Below are 13,380 nucleotides of genomic sequence, written 5' to 3'. Positions count from 1 at the left end.
ATTATTTATATTAGATTGTAATCATTGCTCTTTTGAGTTCAGAATTGATGATCTGAAATCCAATAGAGTAGGGTTTTATAAGGGTTTTTGTATTGAAAGATAAAATTTAAACTTTCTGAGGAGGGGTTCCCCTTTTTATCCATTTCGCTATACTTGCTGGTGACGTGTAAAGGCCTTTCTATGATTGGGACACGCGTCTCTGACATACAGATTCGGGCGTACGAGGATATCAGCCGCCTGCTCCATGTGTAACGGTCTCTGATTCTCCTCGTGCGTACGCTCGAGTGGATCTGCTAGGCTGTCTGAGTATGGCTCTGGATATTGGGCTGGGCCAAGAGTCGGGCCGGACGCTGAGCCTGAGAGGAGAGGGCCTGCTGGTCGCGGACTGGGCCGATCTGAGTGAAGAAGCTTGGTTGAATCCGGTCTTGAAGGTTGAATGAGCCAGACTTGTTATGCATATCAGGTGCGTGGGCCTCTACGTTATGGGCCTTTGGCTGTGATCAAGCCCCTGATCCGGGGTGAAGAAATCCAGAAGAATAAAATCTCATCTTATTTTTCAATTTATCGTGCTGAATCATTGAAAGTCAAATTTGAGATTCATAAAAAATTTTCATTTGAATATAGACAATAATGGCAATATTATATTTTTCTTTTGTTGTCACTAAAGTTTTAAATAAATTATGATACTTAAAAGTGTTAAAATTAAAAAATAATATTCTATTTTATTATGTCTAGAAAGAGGTAAAATTGGACTTAACAAAACTTAATTTTGGGGTATTAGAAAAAATTAGAAAGGAAAAACGCATGGCCTCCAAAATTAGAGAAAAAATAAAAAGGAAAAAAACAAGGGAGAGATTTTTTCTTTTAACATACATAAATAATTTACTCTGTTATTACTCTAATTTGCGTAGCCACGTGTGAATCACTCAGAGGCTCTAAAACAATTAGATTTGCATTCCGTCACAGTACAAGGTGTTCGCTGAAATGTCAGTGTTGAGTGGGCACTTGGTTGTGACACTTGCTAGTGCGACATGCGCCTATTCAGCAACGCAAAGGCGAAATTTAGAAGGGTGTTTTGGGTTTGGGCTTCCCCTTGGAATACAGGCCGAAGATTACATGGGCACCACACTGTGATTTGTTAATCTGTGGCTTTGAAAGGCCCAAGGAACTGTGAAAGTTTTCGGCACTTTCGCATTTACACTGAATTCCGGGAGTTTTAAAATATCGAATTTTTTAATATGATTAATATAAATATCCCTTTATTTTTAAAAATAATTAAATAAAATAAAAAATAAAAAAATATTTAAAAATATACAAAGATATTTGAACTTTTAAAATGTTAATTTTTTTATTAATTTGTTTGCTGAATTTTTTTCAAATTTTATTTATTTGTAAATTGTTTTCAGAATGCAATCCAATAATTGAATGGTGCTATGCTGTGGCATTTGTAAAATTTAGACATGAGATGGTATTTCAGAATCACACTCTTACTGGATAGGTAGTTACCACTGTATGGTTAATCTACACTAAATATTTTTTTGAGAACTCTATTTTGTCTTGATTTTATGTGAAATATATATTTATTCTTTCAGTTTTAAATCACCATAATTGTTAATAATTATTTATTATTAAAATTTTTATTTATTGTATATATTTAAGTATATAAATATTATATTTTTTAATAAAAAATATATATTATTAAAATGATGTTTTAAAAGAATTATTTTCAATATACAATATATTTTTAATAAATTTATTACATTAATAAATTGAAACCCATCTCATATGCTCTAGATATAAAATTTTTCGTCTTAACTATAGATCTATATAGATTGAATCTCATGATTTAATTTAATTTTATTAATTCACGATATATGTAATTTTTTTATATATTTACTAAAATTATATAATTAAAAATTTAATAATTTATTTACTTTTGTTTTGTTTCTTATATTTTCAGTATTTTTATTAATTAGATTGCTCTTTAGGTTGATTTATTTTTCAAATTTCTACATAGTATTAAAAGCCCCGTTTGATATTCAGATATCTATTTCAAAAGAAATTTATCTAAAATTATTTATAGATGATGAGAGTCGAGTTATTGATGTGAGGTAAATTCATAAAAAAGAAATTTCAGTTATAATTTAAAAGAAATTTGTATATATATATATATGACGAGTCTTTATACGTAATACTTTTATTTTTGTTAATTTTTGTTTTATAATCGATCATTTTCACTGATTTATCTATTGTTACAGTGAAAAATGCTGAAATCACAAAAATATATTGAAATCATATTCTGTATATTCATTTAAATTATTCATGTTGTTATGTGATATTTTATAAATTATTAAATTAATGAGTTTTTTAAAATAAATTTATCATACTTAATTTATTTTATAAATATATAAAAATTTGAAATATTAATTTAAAAATTGAGAAATTTATTTTCCAATGTGGGGATTAAGCAGCAAATTAAATATAAAAATAAGTTTTATGATCTATAAATATATTTATGATCATATTAATTGTAATATTGTGCTTTTTTTTTTTTTTTTGAGAAAGAAGTTTCATTAACAGAAGTTAAAATAGGTGATCTGCGGGTCATGAATTTATTATGAACTTAAAAATCCTAATTTTTTTTTTTTTGAATTGCTGTATAATACAAAATTTTAAATTTAAAAAATTAGTAGTTATATCATTGCAAATTATTTTTTAATATTAAAGACAAGTGATTTTAAAATGTTGATAATTTTGATGTCATTATTTTATATGCATCTGCTTTAATATTAAATTAATGTATTATTTATTTACGTAGTATTTAGTTTAATTTTATTTTATAAAATAATGTGAAATTCAATTAAATTTTAAATAAATATAATTTAATTTGAATTATATATAATTTGTCTTTTTAAGAGTAAAATAAAAAATTATTCTATCAAAAAATTTTATATTTAATAAAATTTATAGTAATTAATAAAAATATATTAATAAATTTAAAATAAATTTTCATAATTCGAAGATTTACATATAAAATAAATAGTATTAGTTAAAAAAAAGCTTAGATATTATAATTTTTTTTAAATATATAAATTATATAATTTTCTATATATAATTATAAATAAATAAAAAGCTAGTTTTATAATTTTATTTTTTATAATTAATAAATTTTAAAAAATTAATTATTAGTCAAAATTATTTTTTTTAAAAAAAAAGGGATAAAGCCCTTATTTTATTAATTTAGGCCATGAAAGCCCCAACCTATCAGTATCCAGTAAAAATTTAATAGTAACAGGAGGCCATTAATGAATTTTCAAATTAAAATCATCACCAATAATTAAACTAGTCAAACGATCCGCTACCGCATTTGCTTCCCTGTAAATTTTTAACATCTTGACTTCCCAACTTCTATTGATAAGATCACGATAATTTCTCACCAAATTAATAACTCTAAAAACTCTTGCATCTCTACCTGCAAGTAAATCTAACGCGAGTTGAGAATCCGTTTGAATTCCAATCTTCTTCCACCCTGAATCCCATGCTAATACTAAAGCATAATATATTCCCCATTCCATTGCTCCACAATTGCCCAAAAACCGTTGAAAGCCCAAAAGCCATCTACCTTCATTGTTTCGAAAACAACCTGCACAACTTGCCCTTCCTGCTAATAACAATGCACTACCATCGGAATTCACTACCACCCAGCCTGTTTCTGGCGACTTCCACCCAACATACTTCAAAGACCGGCCTATCGATCCAGACCCAGCCTGCACTGAAAACCTCCATGCATGAGCATATTCTTTTACTCGAAACTAAATAAAGGACGCATCAATAATATTCTAGTCATTATTCTCGTTAAAAATCAACAAGTTTCTTCGCTTCCATAACCACTAAACAGCCGAACTAAAAAGTACATCCCATGATATTCCATTAGCCAATAACCCTACTTTTTCTATATTAGCAGATAGCCATAAAGGCACATTCAAAATATCAAAAAATGGAGAAACTAAATTGGTAGGTAAAAAGGAATTCCAAATTTGTTTCACATGTTGGCAATCTCGTAGAGCATGCAAAACAGATTCACTTGCAACTCCACAAAGAGGACATAAATCATAATCAATAAATTCTCGCTTTCGACGTTGAACATTAACCATGATTTTCTCATGTGCCACTTCCCACAAAAACACTCGAACTCGCTGTGGCACCCTAACCTTCCATAGCCCTTGCCAATCCATATTAGATCCTGGCACTTCTGAATAAAACATATCAAACCCTGACTTAACTGTATATAAGCCAGAAGAAGAATGCTTCCACACAAAACCATCAAAACACGACATATCATCAACTAAAGTAATTGGTTGGAAATATAAAAGGACATCAATAGGAAGAAGAGAATTTAAAATGTCCAAATTCCAGCCTACATTAGGAATCCAGAAATATCGAACACAAACCTGCATATTCAACTCAATCAACGGTTTGAGTGCAAAATTCCAAAGAGACCCAACCGGAAGCCAATCATCCAGCCAAAATCTAGTGTGCATCCCATTATTCACATCTACAACTACCCCTTTTCGAAGTAGCTCCAAACCATAACAAAAAAATTTCCAATTGACTGAACTATTAGCTCGCTTAGTGACCTTCCAATGAACAAAACCTGACTCATATTTATTGAAAAGACACCTAACCCACAAAGCTTGCGGATTCTTATAAGCTCGCCAACACAACTTCCCTAATAGAGCCTGGTTCATTTGTCGCATATTTCTGATGCCAAGACCACCTAACCGCTTCGCAAAGATATTGTATCCCAATTAATCAGATGTACAGCTGGCTTCATATCCTTTCCATGCCAAATAAAGTTCCCGCATATTTTCTCCATTTCATTGCAAAGTGATACTGGTAAAAGAGCACTCTGCATCACAAAAACAGGAATAGCATTAAGAACTGATTAAACTAACGTTAGTCGTCTAGCTTTTGATAGAGTTCTCGCCTTTCAGCCATCAATTCGGCCTCTCATTTTATCCAAAATACTGCCATATGTCGATACTGAAATCCTCCCATGAATAGATGGCCCACCCAAGTATTTTCCCAAATCAGCAGTCAAAGGAATACCTGACCTTGAAGACAAAAGTGATGCCAAATCACTATCAACAAAAGGCGACAAATAAAGAGAAGGCTTAGCTAAATTCACTTTCTGCCCGGAAGCCTTAGCAAAGTCATTCAGACATGATAAAATCAAATCCAACTGTTCCACAGAAGCTTCTGCGAATAAAACCATATCATCCGCGAACATAAGATGAGAAATCATCAGACCATTACTCGAGATAGGAATCGGCTTCCATCTACCTTGACGAACAAGCTGTTTAAACATTCTCGAAAGTTGTTCAATACACATAACAAAAAAATATGAAGACATTGGATCGCCTTGTCGCACACCACGAGTCGATTTAAAAGATTCTAACTTCTCACCATTCCATAACACTGACATAGAAGATGTTCTAACACAATTCATAATATTAGAAATCCAAGCATCGGAAAAGTGGTAAGAACCCAACACCCACTGAATAAAATCCCAATCTAGTCTATCATAAGATTTTTCAAGATCAATTTTAATCGCCATAAAACCCCCTGATCGCTTAGACGTTCTCATAGTGTGCAAAGCTCTACCCTCCCTCTCTATCGATCCAAGGGATGGAAGGGCAGAGGCCTTTGGTGTCCCCTCTAGTCAAGAATTGGGGCCTCAATGAATTCCTAATTGTATTATTATTATTTATTATTTTTTTAGTCTATCCATAATAAATAATAATATAAATGAGACTTCAAAAACTTGAAACACCACAATGTTATCAATAATTTATCGGCCAGGAACGAAGCTACTTTGTTCCAATCCAATGAGAGAGCTCAAAATATCTTTCAGTCTGTTAACCAACACTTTTGTAACAAGCTTATAGAGCATGTTATATAAGCTAATTGGTCTGAACTGAGAAATAAATTTTGGACAAGCAATTTTAGGAATAAGAGTCAGCATCGTTTCATTAACTTCCTCTGGAAACTCCCTCCTGCCCAAGACCTCAATAATAAACGCAGAATCCTGTGAATCAACCGCAGACCAAGATTTCTGAAAGAAAACTGCTTGTAGACCGTCGGGTCCTGGAGCCTTGTAAGGAGACATAAGGCGAAAAGCATCATATACTTCATCATGAGAAAAAGGATGATCCAGAAGCAACCGTTGAGAAGAAGAAAGAGCAGGCCCATCAGTTCTAACAAAATGGCTGCAGTCAACCGCCAAATCTTTCGAATACAGCTCCTGATAGTAACCACTAGTAAGCTCTTTAAGTTGACTAGAATCTGCAATCCACACATTGTTTACATTTTCAGCTTGAGAATTTGCTGCTTCTTGCGTTTAATCACAGTAGAAAGATGATAAAACCTTGTATTTCTCTCACCAAAAACAATCCATTCCTCCCTAGATTGTTGAAACCAGTACAATTCTTCCTGCTTCAAAACATCTTCAAGTTGTCGTCTCAGATTAAATTCCAGCTTCACTAAACCTCTCGTTCGCCCGATAGCTAAGCTTTTTTGAACACCATCAATTCGACGGATCAACCTCTGCTTATTATGAAAAATATTCCCAAACTCAGATCGGTTCCACTAGCTTAATGAGTCTTTGGTTGATTTTAAATTATCAAATAAAGAAGTATTTTGCTTCCAGCCACGGAAAACAACATCAACAAAATCTTTGTGAGTTGTCCAAGCCGCTTGAAAATGAAAACGACGAACAGAAGAATTTGTGACTCCAAAGCAATTCATAAAAATAGGACAATGATCAGAATGCAACTTTGGAGCATGAATAGTTGTAGCTCTAGAAAATGTCATACGCCAAATCTCAGTACACAAGCAACGGTCTAATCGAGCAGCTTTATAAGAAGAATTAATACCACCCTTACTCCAAGTAAAAGGAGTACCTTCAAAACCCAAATCAATAAGTGAGTTATCAAAAATCCATCGCCGAAAATCACTAGCTCCAATACTGTGAACATTAACATAGCCGGTTTGTTCATTCTCGCTTGTAAAAGAATTGAAATCGCCTAACAATAACCAACTTTTCTCACTTCCATTGAAACCCAGAACCGAATGCCACAAACGTCTTCGTAAACTAATGTCAAGGCTGGCATACACAACTTACTAACCACGAGTCCCCATTATCAAGTAACACATTGCATGTAACAAATTGCGGATCTGTCGACACAAGCGTTAACTTAAAAAATGTTTCTGACTAGAAAATCCAGATGCCCCCACTGAAACCAAAAGTCTCGACACGAACCCAATTATCATAACCTAGCTGTTTACAAACATTATCAGCTGAATGGCCAAAAATTCGAGGCTCAACCAAACAAAAAGCTGAGGCTTGTAGATACTATTGTATTTCTTAAAAGCTCTTAGAAAATTAGAAGAAGCAGCACCCTGACAATTCTAAACTCCAACAATCATTAAAAATAAGAGAGAAAAGAAAGCCATGAGGATGACTGAACCTATAATAGAATGAAAAATCTAGTGAGACCCCTCATTAGAGGGCATCTTACCAATTAAACCACTCTTCTGAAATTCATTCAAGGAAGTCTGAGCAACAATTATCATCGCATCATCATCAAGATTCATATCCTGAGTACCATCTCCATTAGCTGCTGGGATATTGGGACGGGTTGGATGAGGAAACGAAGGATCATTAAAATTATCATGTTGATTCCTACCCAATTCTGTTTCTAAATTTGCAAGTCCCACCAATTTCGGGTTAGAAACAACCCAAGTCTTTGACTGATTCATTCTATTATTCCCTTGAACAACTACATGGTCATCTTGTGCAGCAGCTTTTTTAGAAGATCCCCCTGATCCACTCGAAACCCCTCTAATTTTTAGAACTGAACTTTGCACAACAGGCCCATTAGATCTCACATAGGAATCTAAAGCAATATTGGGAGTCTCCTCTCTTGTCACAGTAGAAACCACTTGACACTTCCCTTTAGAATCCCGTAGCTTTTTCTTGCCCAAGACAGGACAAAAATCTTGTACCACTGGTGGAGTCGCATTATGTTCTACATGATTCTCAGAATCACGGAGAATAACAAGAGAACTAAAGGGGTTATTATTGGTCTTCATCGTTGATTTACCCTTGTTTGACTCCCTCGGACCATGATCACCTGACCTAAATTTAAATACAGGCTTTTCCTGAGGACGCTGATTACTTCTTCTATCTTTCTTAACCAGCATTCAATCACCAAAATCATCTAAAACATCTGGATTAACCACCTGATTCTTGGGCAACTGAGCTACCTTAGGAGCAGGGTTACTATGAGCCGAATTAGGCACATTCTCTACATTCTCTGGCTGCAACTCTTTCCGCAACGAAGGACAATTATCTTTCATATGCCCAAAAATTCCACATGAAAAACAAACCATATGCAACGCCTCATATTCAATACGTCGAACTCTCCGGTTCAGCTTGAATTTCGACAAAAGAGGCTTCGTAACATCAACTTCAACACATAATCTCGCAAAATGCCCTCTTGTCACTCGGCTAGTATTATTATCCACTCTGATAGGATCTCCTATCTTCCTCCCCAATCGCATAAGAAAATCCTCATTAAAATATTCAATTGGAAGGCATGAAAATCGGACCCAAACTGCCAAGCGTTTCAAAGAAACATTAAATGGATCAAAATCCGAGCACCATTGGTGAACTGACAAATAATGATCAACTAGAATCCATGATCCACCCTCCAGTGCAAAATCAAAATCTTCCCTACTATTAAATCGAGCAAGGAAAAAATTATTGTCCAGAGCAATTAAGTCCATAGGGGATTTAGGTTTCCAGAGTTCCTTCACCCTTCGCGATAAATAGGCATACCCCATTGATCTTCCAATCAACTTGATAATCAAGGAGTTCTTCCATGGTTTACAATAACGAGATTTCTCAATTTTAGTAAGTTTAATATTAGAGCACTTTTCATCTTCCTCATCCTCTTCCCCATCAGAAAGCTCATACGACTCCTCATCATTCACTTCAACTGTGTCAGCAATCACAGTCTCGTTATTAGGACTTCCATTGACTAACATATCCCTAAACGAAGGATCCATTGGAGACGGTTATCCAAAAGATTCAAACTTTCCACCGTCTTGTTCTTCTAAAGAGAAACTTCCTTCACCATCCTTACGCTTCTTACGACCGCTATGTTGCAAGAGATCATCCTCGTCCATACCCTCGTTGCCGGAATCTAACATTATTCCTTTAAATAAAAACTTAATTTATCTGTAACTTTGTTTCATTGCTCAAACCGATGAAACTAAAGTATTATTAGTGAAAATTATTGTGTAAATTTTATAGGATGTATTTTAAATTTTATTAAATTTTATAAGAATTAATTTTATTTGTAATTAATTCTTCAAAATTAAAATTTTCAAATTAAAATTTTATTTTTATTTAAATTAAATACATACAATATAAAATTCAATTAATTACAAAATTTTAAGTATCGAAATTTAACCATGGTGTTAATTAGAGCAAATTGTGAAAAATATTTCGGAAAAAAAAAAATAAAAAATGTATATTTGAAAGTTTTAAAAACATAGCGTTAATTTTATGAACGCTTCAAGCGTCAACACTTCGTTTAGGATCCTGCGTTCTAGTTACTTCAGTGCAGAAGGACATGAGAGGCCTTGCTTTGGATTCTTGTAGGGCATCGTCATCTTCACTTAACAATCTCTCTCAATTTCAGGAATCATTCAGTCAGCTTAAATCAAGCGGTGAAAGCGCTTTAAAGCCCAAAGCTGATCCAAATCACATCAGCAACTTTGAAACTGCTCCGAGAGGTAATACTCGCTATTTGCTGAACCCTCCTCCGCACAGAAGGGCTAACTCAGTATCAATCTCAAGCGGTCCCATTTCAGCTAGTACATGCAGTAAATCAATTGATCATCATTATTTTTCTCGAATTCTTTCGAGAAATGACTGTTTTTTGTTGTTGAACCACGACCTTAATGCAAAGAGGATAATACTGAAACCTCAATTTGTTATTAGCATCTTGCAAAATCAGGAAAACCCATTGCACATTCTGAAATTTTATATCTGGGTATGCAAAATCGACCCGTCATTTGTAAAGGATCAATCCGTTAAGGGTGTTTTAGCCAATTGCCTTTATAGGAAAGGACCTGTTTTATTGTCGGTTGAATTGCTTAAAGATATTAGGAACTCGGGTTATCGAGTCACTGAAGATTTGCTTTGCATTTTGGTTAGTAGCTGGGGCAGGTTGGGATTGGTAAAGTATTGTAATGAAATATTTGGTCAGATATCTTTTCTGGGTATCAGTCCTAGTACTAGGTTGTATAATGCGGTTATTGATGCATTGATCAAATCCAATTCTCTTGACTCGGCTTATCTAAAGTTCCAACAGATGTCAGTGGATAATTGTAAACCAGATAGGTTTACCTATAATATACTTATTCATGGAGTTTGTAGGATCGGCGTAATGGATGAAGCACTCAGGTTGCTTAAGCAGATGGAGGGTTTGGGATATCCAGCTAACGTGTTCACATATACAATCTTAATTGATGGGTTTTTAAAGGCAAAGAGGGTTGATGAAGCCTTTAGGGTTTTAGAGACGATGAAGGCTCAAAAGTTGAGTCCCAATGAAGCAACAATTCGAGCATTCGTTCATGGGGTGTTTCATAGTATGGCCCCAAGTAAGGCATTTGAGCTAGCCATTAGATTTATTGAAGGAGAGCCTATATTGAGGAGACTGGCTTGTGACACACTACTTTGTTGCTTGTCAGATAATAATATGGCAAGAGAGGCAGGTGTATTATTGGAGAAACTTGGGAAGAGAGGCTATTTACCTGACAGCTCAGTATTTAACATCACTATGAATTGTTTGATAAAGGGTTCTAATCTTAATAAGACATGTAGCATACTGGATAACTTTGTTGAGCAAGGCATGAAGTTGAGTGTTAGCACTTATCTTGTACTAATTGAAGCTTTGTACGGGGCTGGAAGAGTTATGGAGGGGGATAGGTATTTCAATCAGATGATGAAGTATGGACTTGTATCAAATGTCTTTTCATATAACATGGTGATAGATTGCTTTTGCAAAACCAGTATGATGGACAAGGCAGCAAACATTTTCAAACTGATGCAGTATAAAGGTATCACTCCTAATATTGTTACTTTCAATACCCTGATTAACAGGCATTGCAAGGTTGGAGAAGTAAGCAAGGCACGAGAACTGTTGTTGATGCTTTTGGAACATGGACTCAAACCAGATATCTTTACTTTTAATTCAATAATTTATGGCCTTTGTCAAGCAAAGCAGATTGATGATGCTTTAGGTTGTTTCGACGAATTAGTTGAGTGGGGTGCCTCTCCAAATGCTGTCACATACAATATATTGATCCGTTCTTTGTGTCTCATAGGGGATATTCCTCGATCAATGAAATTCTTAAGAAATATGCGAATGGGTGGAATAAGCCCAGATGTCTTTTCTTTCAATGCTGTTATTCAAAGTTTTTGTAGGATGGGAAAGGTAGAGAATGCAGAGAAGCTTTTTGTTTCAATGTTGTCAATTGGCTTGAATCCAGACAATTATACTTATGGTGCTTTCATCAAGCTATATTGTGAATCAGGGAGATATAATGACGCTAAGGAGATGTTTCTCTCAATGGAAGCGAATGGTTGTAAGCCTGATTCTTTTATATGCAATATAATTTTGGACACTCTAGTGAAGCAAGGTCAACTTGAAGAGGCCCAGAAAATTGCAAAAATATGTAGTGAGAGGGGCATTTTTGTACATTTTATTGCTAAATCCCAGAATTATGTTCTTCATGGTTCATAGATTTGTGCTGCTCCATTTGGATTTTTGCTTTGAGGCAGACAGTGCCACAAACATTGGACTGCATTTTGCTTGATCTCATTTATGGAATCATGTGCTTCAGAGAAGCATGATAAGAAACGAGTCTTGTGTTTTTGGGCAGAAGAGGATGCACCTTGTCCTGGTGGGTATGTATGAGTTGGTAGACATGGGTCAAAGGAAATGGGTTATCAGAAGATAACCTTTGGGCTTGGCACCGCATTACTTCTGAATTTGTCAAGTTAGTCAGACTTGCTGCTGTATAGAAAAGAAAACAGATTTTTACTAAAATTGTGAGCAATGGCATGCCTCCTTGCCAGACAAGTTTTCTCATTTGGGGAGCAAAATGGGGTGGCTGGTTTATGAGGTTTACCATGGCAATGCAGATTCTCTTTGCAAGATGTAGTTTTACATACAAAGGTGTTTTGACATCCACTGGACTGCATCCTAGCTCCACTTTGTTTACCTGGCTTTTGAAAGAGCCGAGTTCCTGTTTCTTATGGCATTTGACACATGTTTGCTTTCCATGATTAATGACTCATCTCTATAATTTGGAGAGAGCATTTTACATTTGTACAAGGTTTTTGTGGTGGTAATAATATTACCACTAGTGAAGCTGCTGTCCTATATAGCTATATGCTTGTATATTTCAGAGGCTGTGATATTGAATTCCCTGGGACAGAGATTCTCATATTTACGTGGACTAAAAGTTGTAATGTGAGTCTCTTTTACATTGCAGACAAGCTTTGTTGACGCAATGCACTTTTACGCTGAAATTTTTCTTTTTTTTTTTTTGGCCTCTTGATTTTATCTTTCTTATTATGTTCATTTGTTAGCATTCTGAAAAAAACCCAGCATCAATGGCACTTATTGTGAATATTGATTTGAGGCACATTACCTGCTTTATAGATTGCTCCAATGTATGTTACTGAGATCATTTAGCAGGTTGGGTATGAAAAATAGCTTCGTCACTTTGGAGCTCTGAACTGCTTCTGGCATATGAAAAATAGCTTTACCACTTTTTCATGAAATTTTGGTTTATTTTCATGAGAAGTGGCAAAGCATTAAGATTTGTGGTCTAAAGTGCAACACCATCTCTTATATTCTTTTTATCCTTCTAACTAGCATTCGGAAATACTCAAACAGTGATACCTTTTCCCTGCACTCTTATACCTGATACTGCTAATACTGCCATATCTAAAGTCCAGTAGAAATAAATTGTAGGAAAAAATAATGAATATTGATGAGAAATGGATGAATCATTTACTTTCTGTTGATAAAAATACCCAATAATGTTAATGGGTAAAACAGACCATGAGCAGAACTTCATGAACATTACCTTGCAAGGAACCAACTCTCGCCAAGATAATAGAAAAACATAAATCCCAAATCTCTCACTTCCTTTGAGAAAAGAGAAAGATAAATGGAAGAAGTTGCATCTCACTGATCATTAAGAAGAAAAATCGGAGATCAGTAAGATACCCAA

General features: G+C 34.4%; 2 protein-coding genes across 2 annotated transcripts; one reads left to right on the top strand and one right to left on the bottom strand.

Moving 5' to 3' along the window:
- Nucleotides 1-8,265: 8,265 nt before the first annotated feature.
- Nucleotides 8,266-9,276, bottom strand: LOC110611703. Its single transcript, XM_021752090.1, has 2 exons — nt 9,161-9,276; nt 8,266-9,115 (listed from the first exon to the last, which is right to left on the bottom strand). The coding sequence occupies exons 1-2, from the start codon at nt 9,274-9,276 to the stop codon at nt 8,266-8,268; spliced, it is 966 nt and encodes a 321-aa protein (XP_021607782.1).
- A 374-nt stretch (nt 9,277-9,650) lies between these two features.
- LOC110610815 (putative pentatricopeptide repeat-containing protein At3g16890, mitochondrial) lies at nt 9,651-12,771 on the top strand. Its single transcript, XM_021750894.2, has one exon. It carries the CDS (start codon nt 9,702-9,704, stop codon nt 11,877-11,879), a length of 2,178 nt encoding a protein of 725 aa, XP_021606586.1. The 5' UTR covers nt 9,651-9,701; the 3' UTR covers nt 11,880-12,771.
- The last annotated feature ends 609 nt before the right edge of the window (nt 12,772-13,380 follow it).

The sequence above is a fragment of the Manihot esculenta genome, chromosome 3, assembly GCF_001659605.2.
Source record: "Manihot esculenta cultivar AM560-2 chromosome 3, M.esculenta_v8, whole genome shotgun sequence".
NCBI lineage: Eukaryota > Viridiplantae > Streptophyta > Magnoliopsida > Malpighiales > Euphorbiaceae > Manihot > Manihot esculenta.
This window is presented reverse-complemented; position numbering and strand designations above follow the sequence as displayed.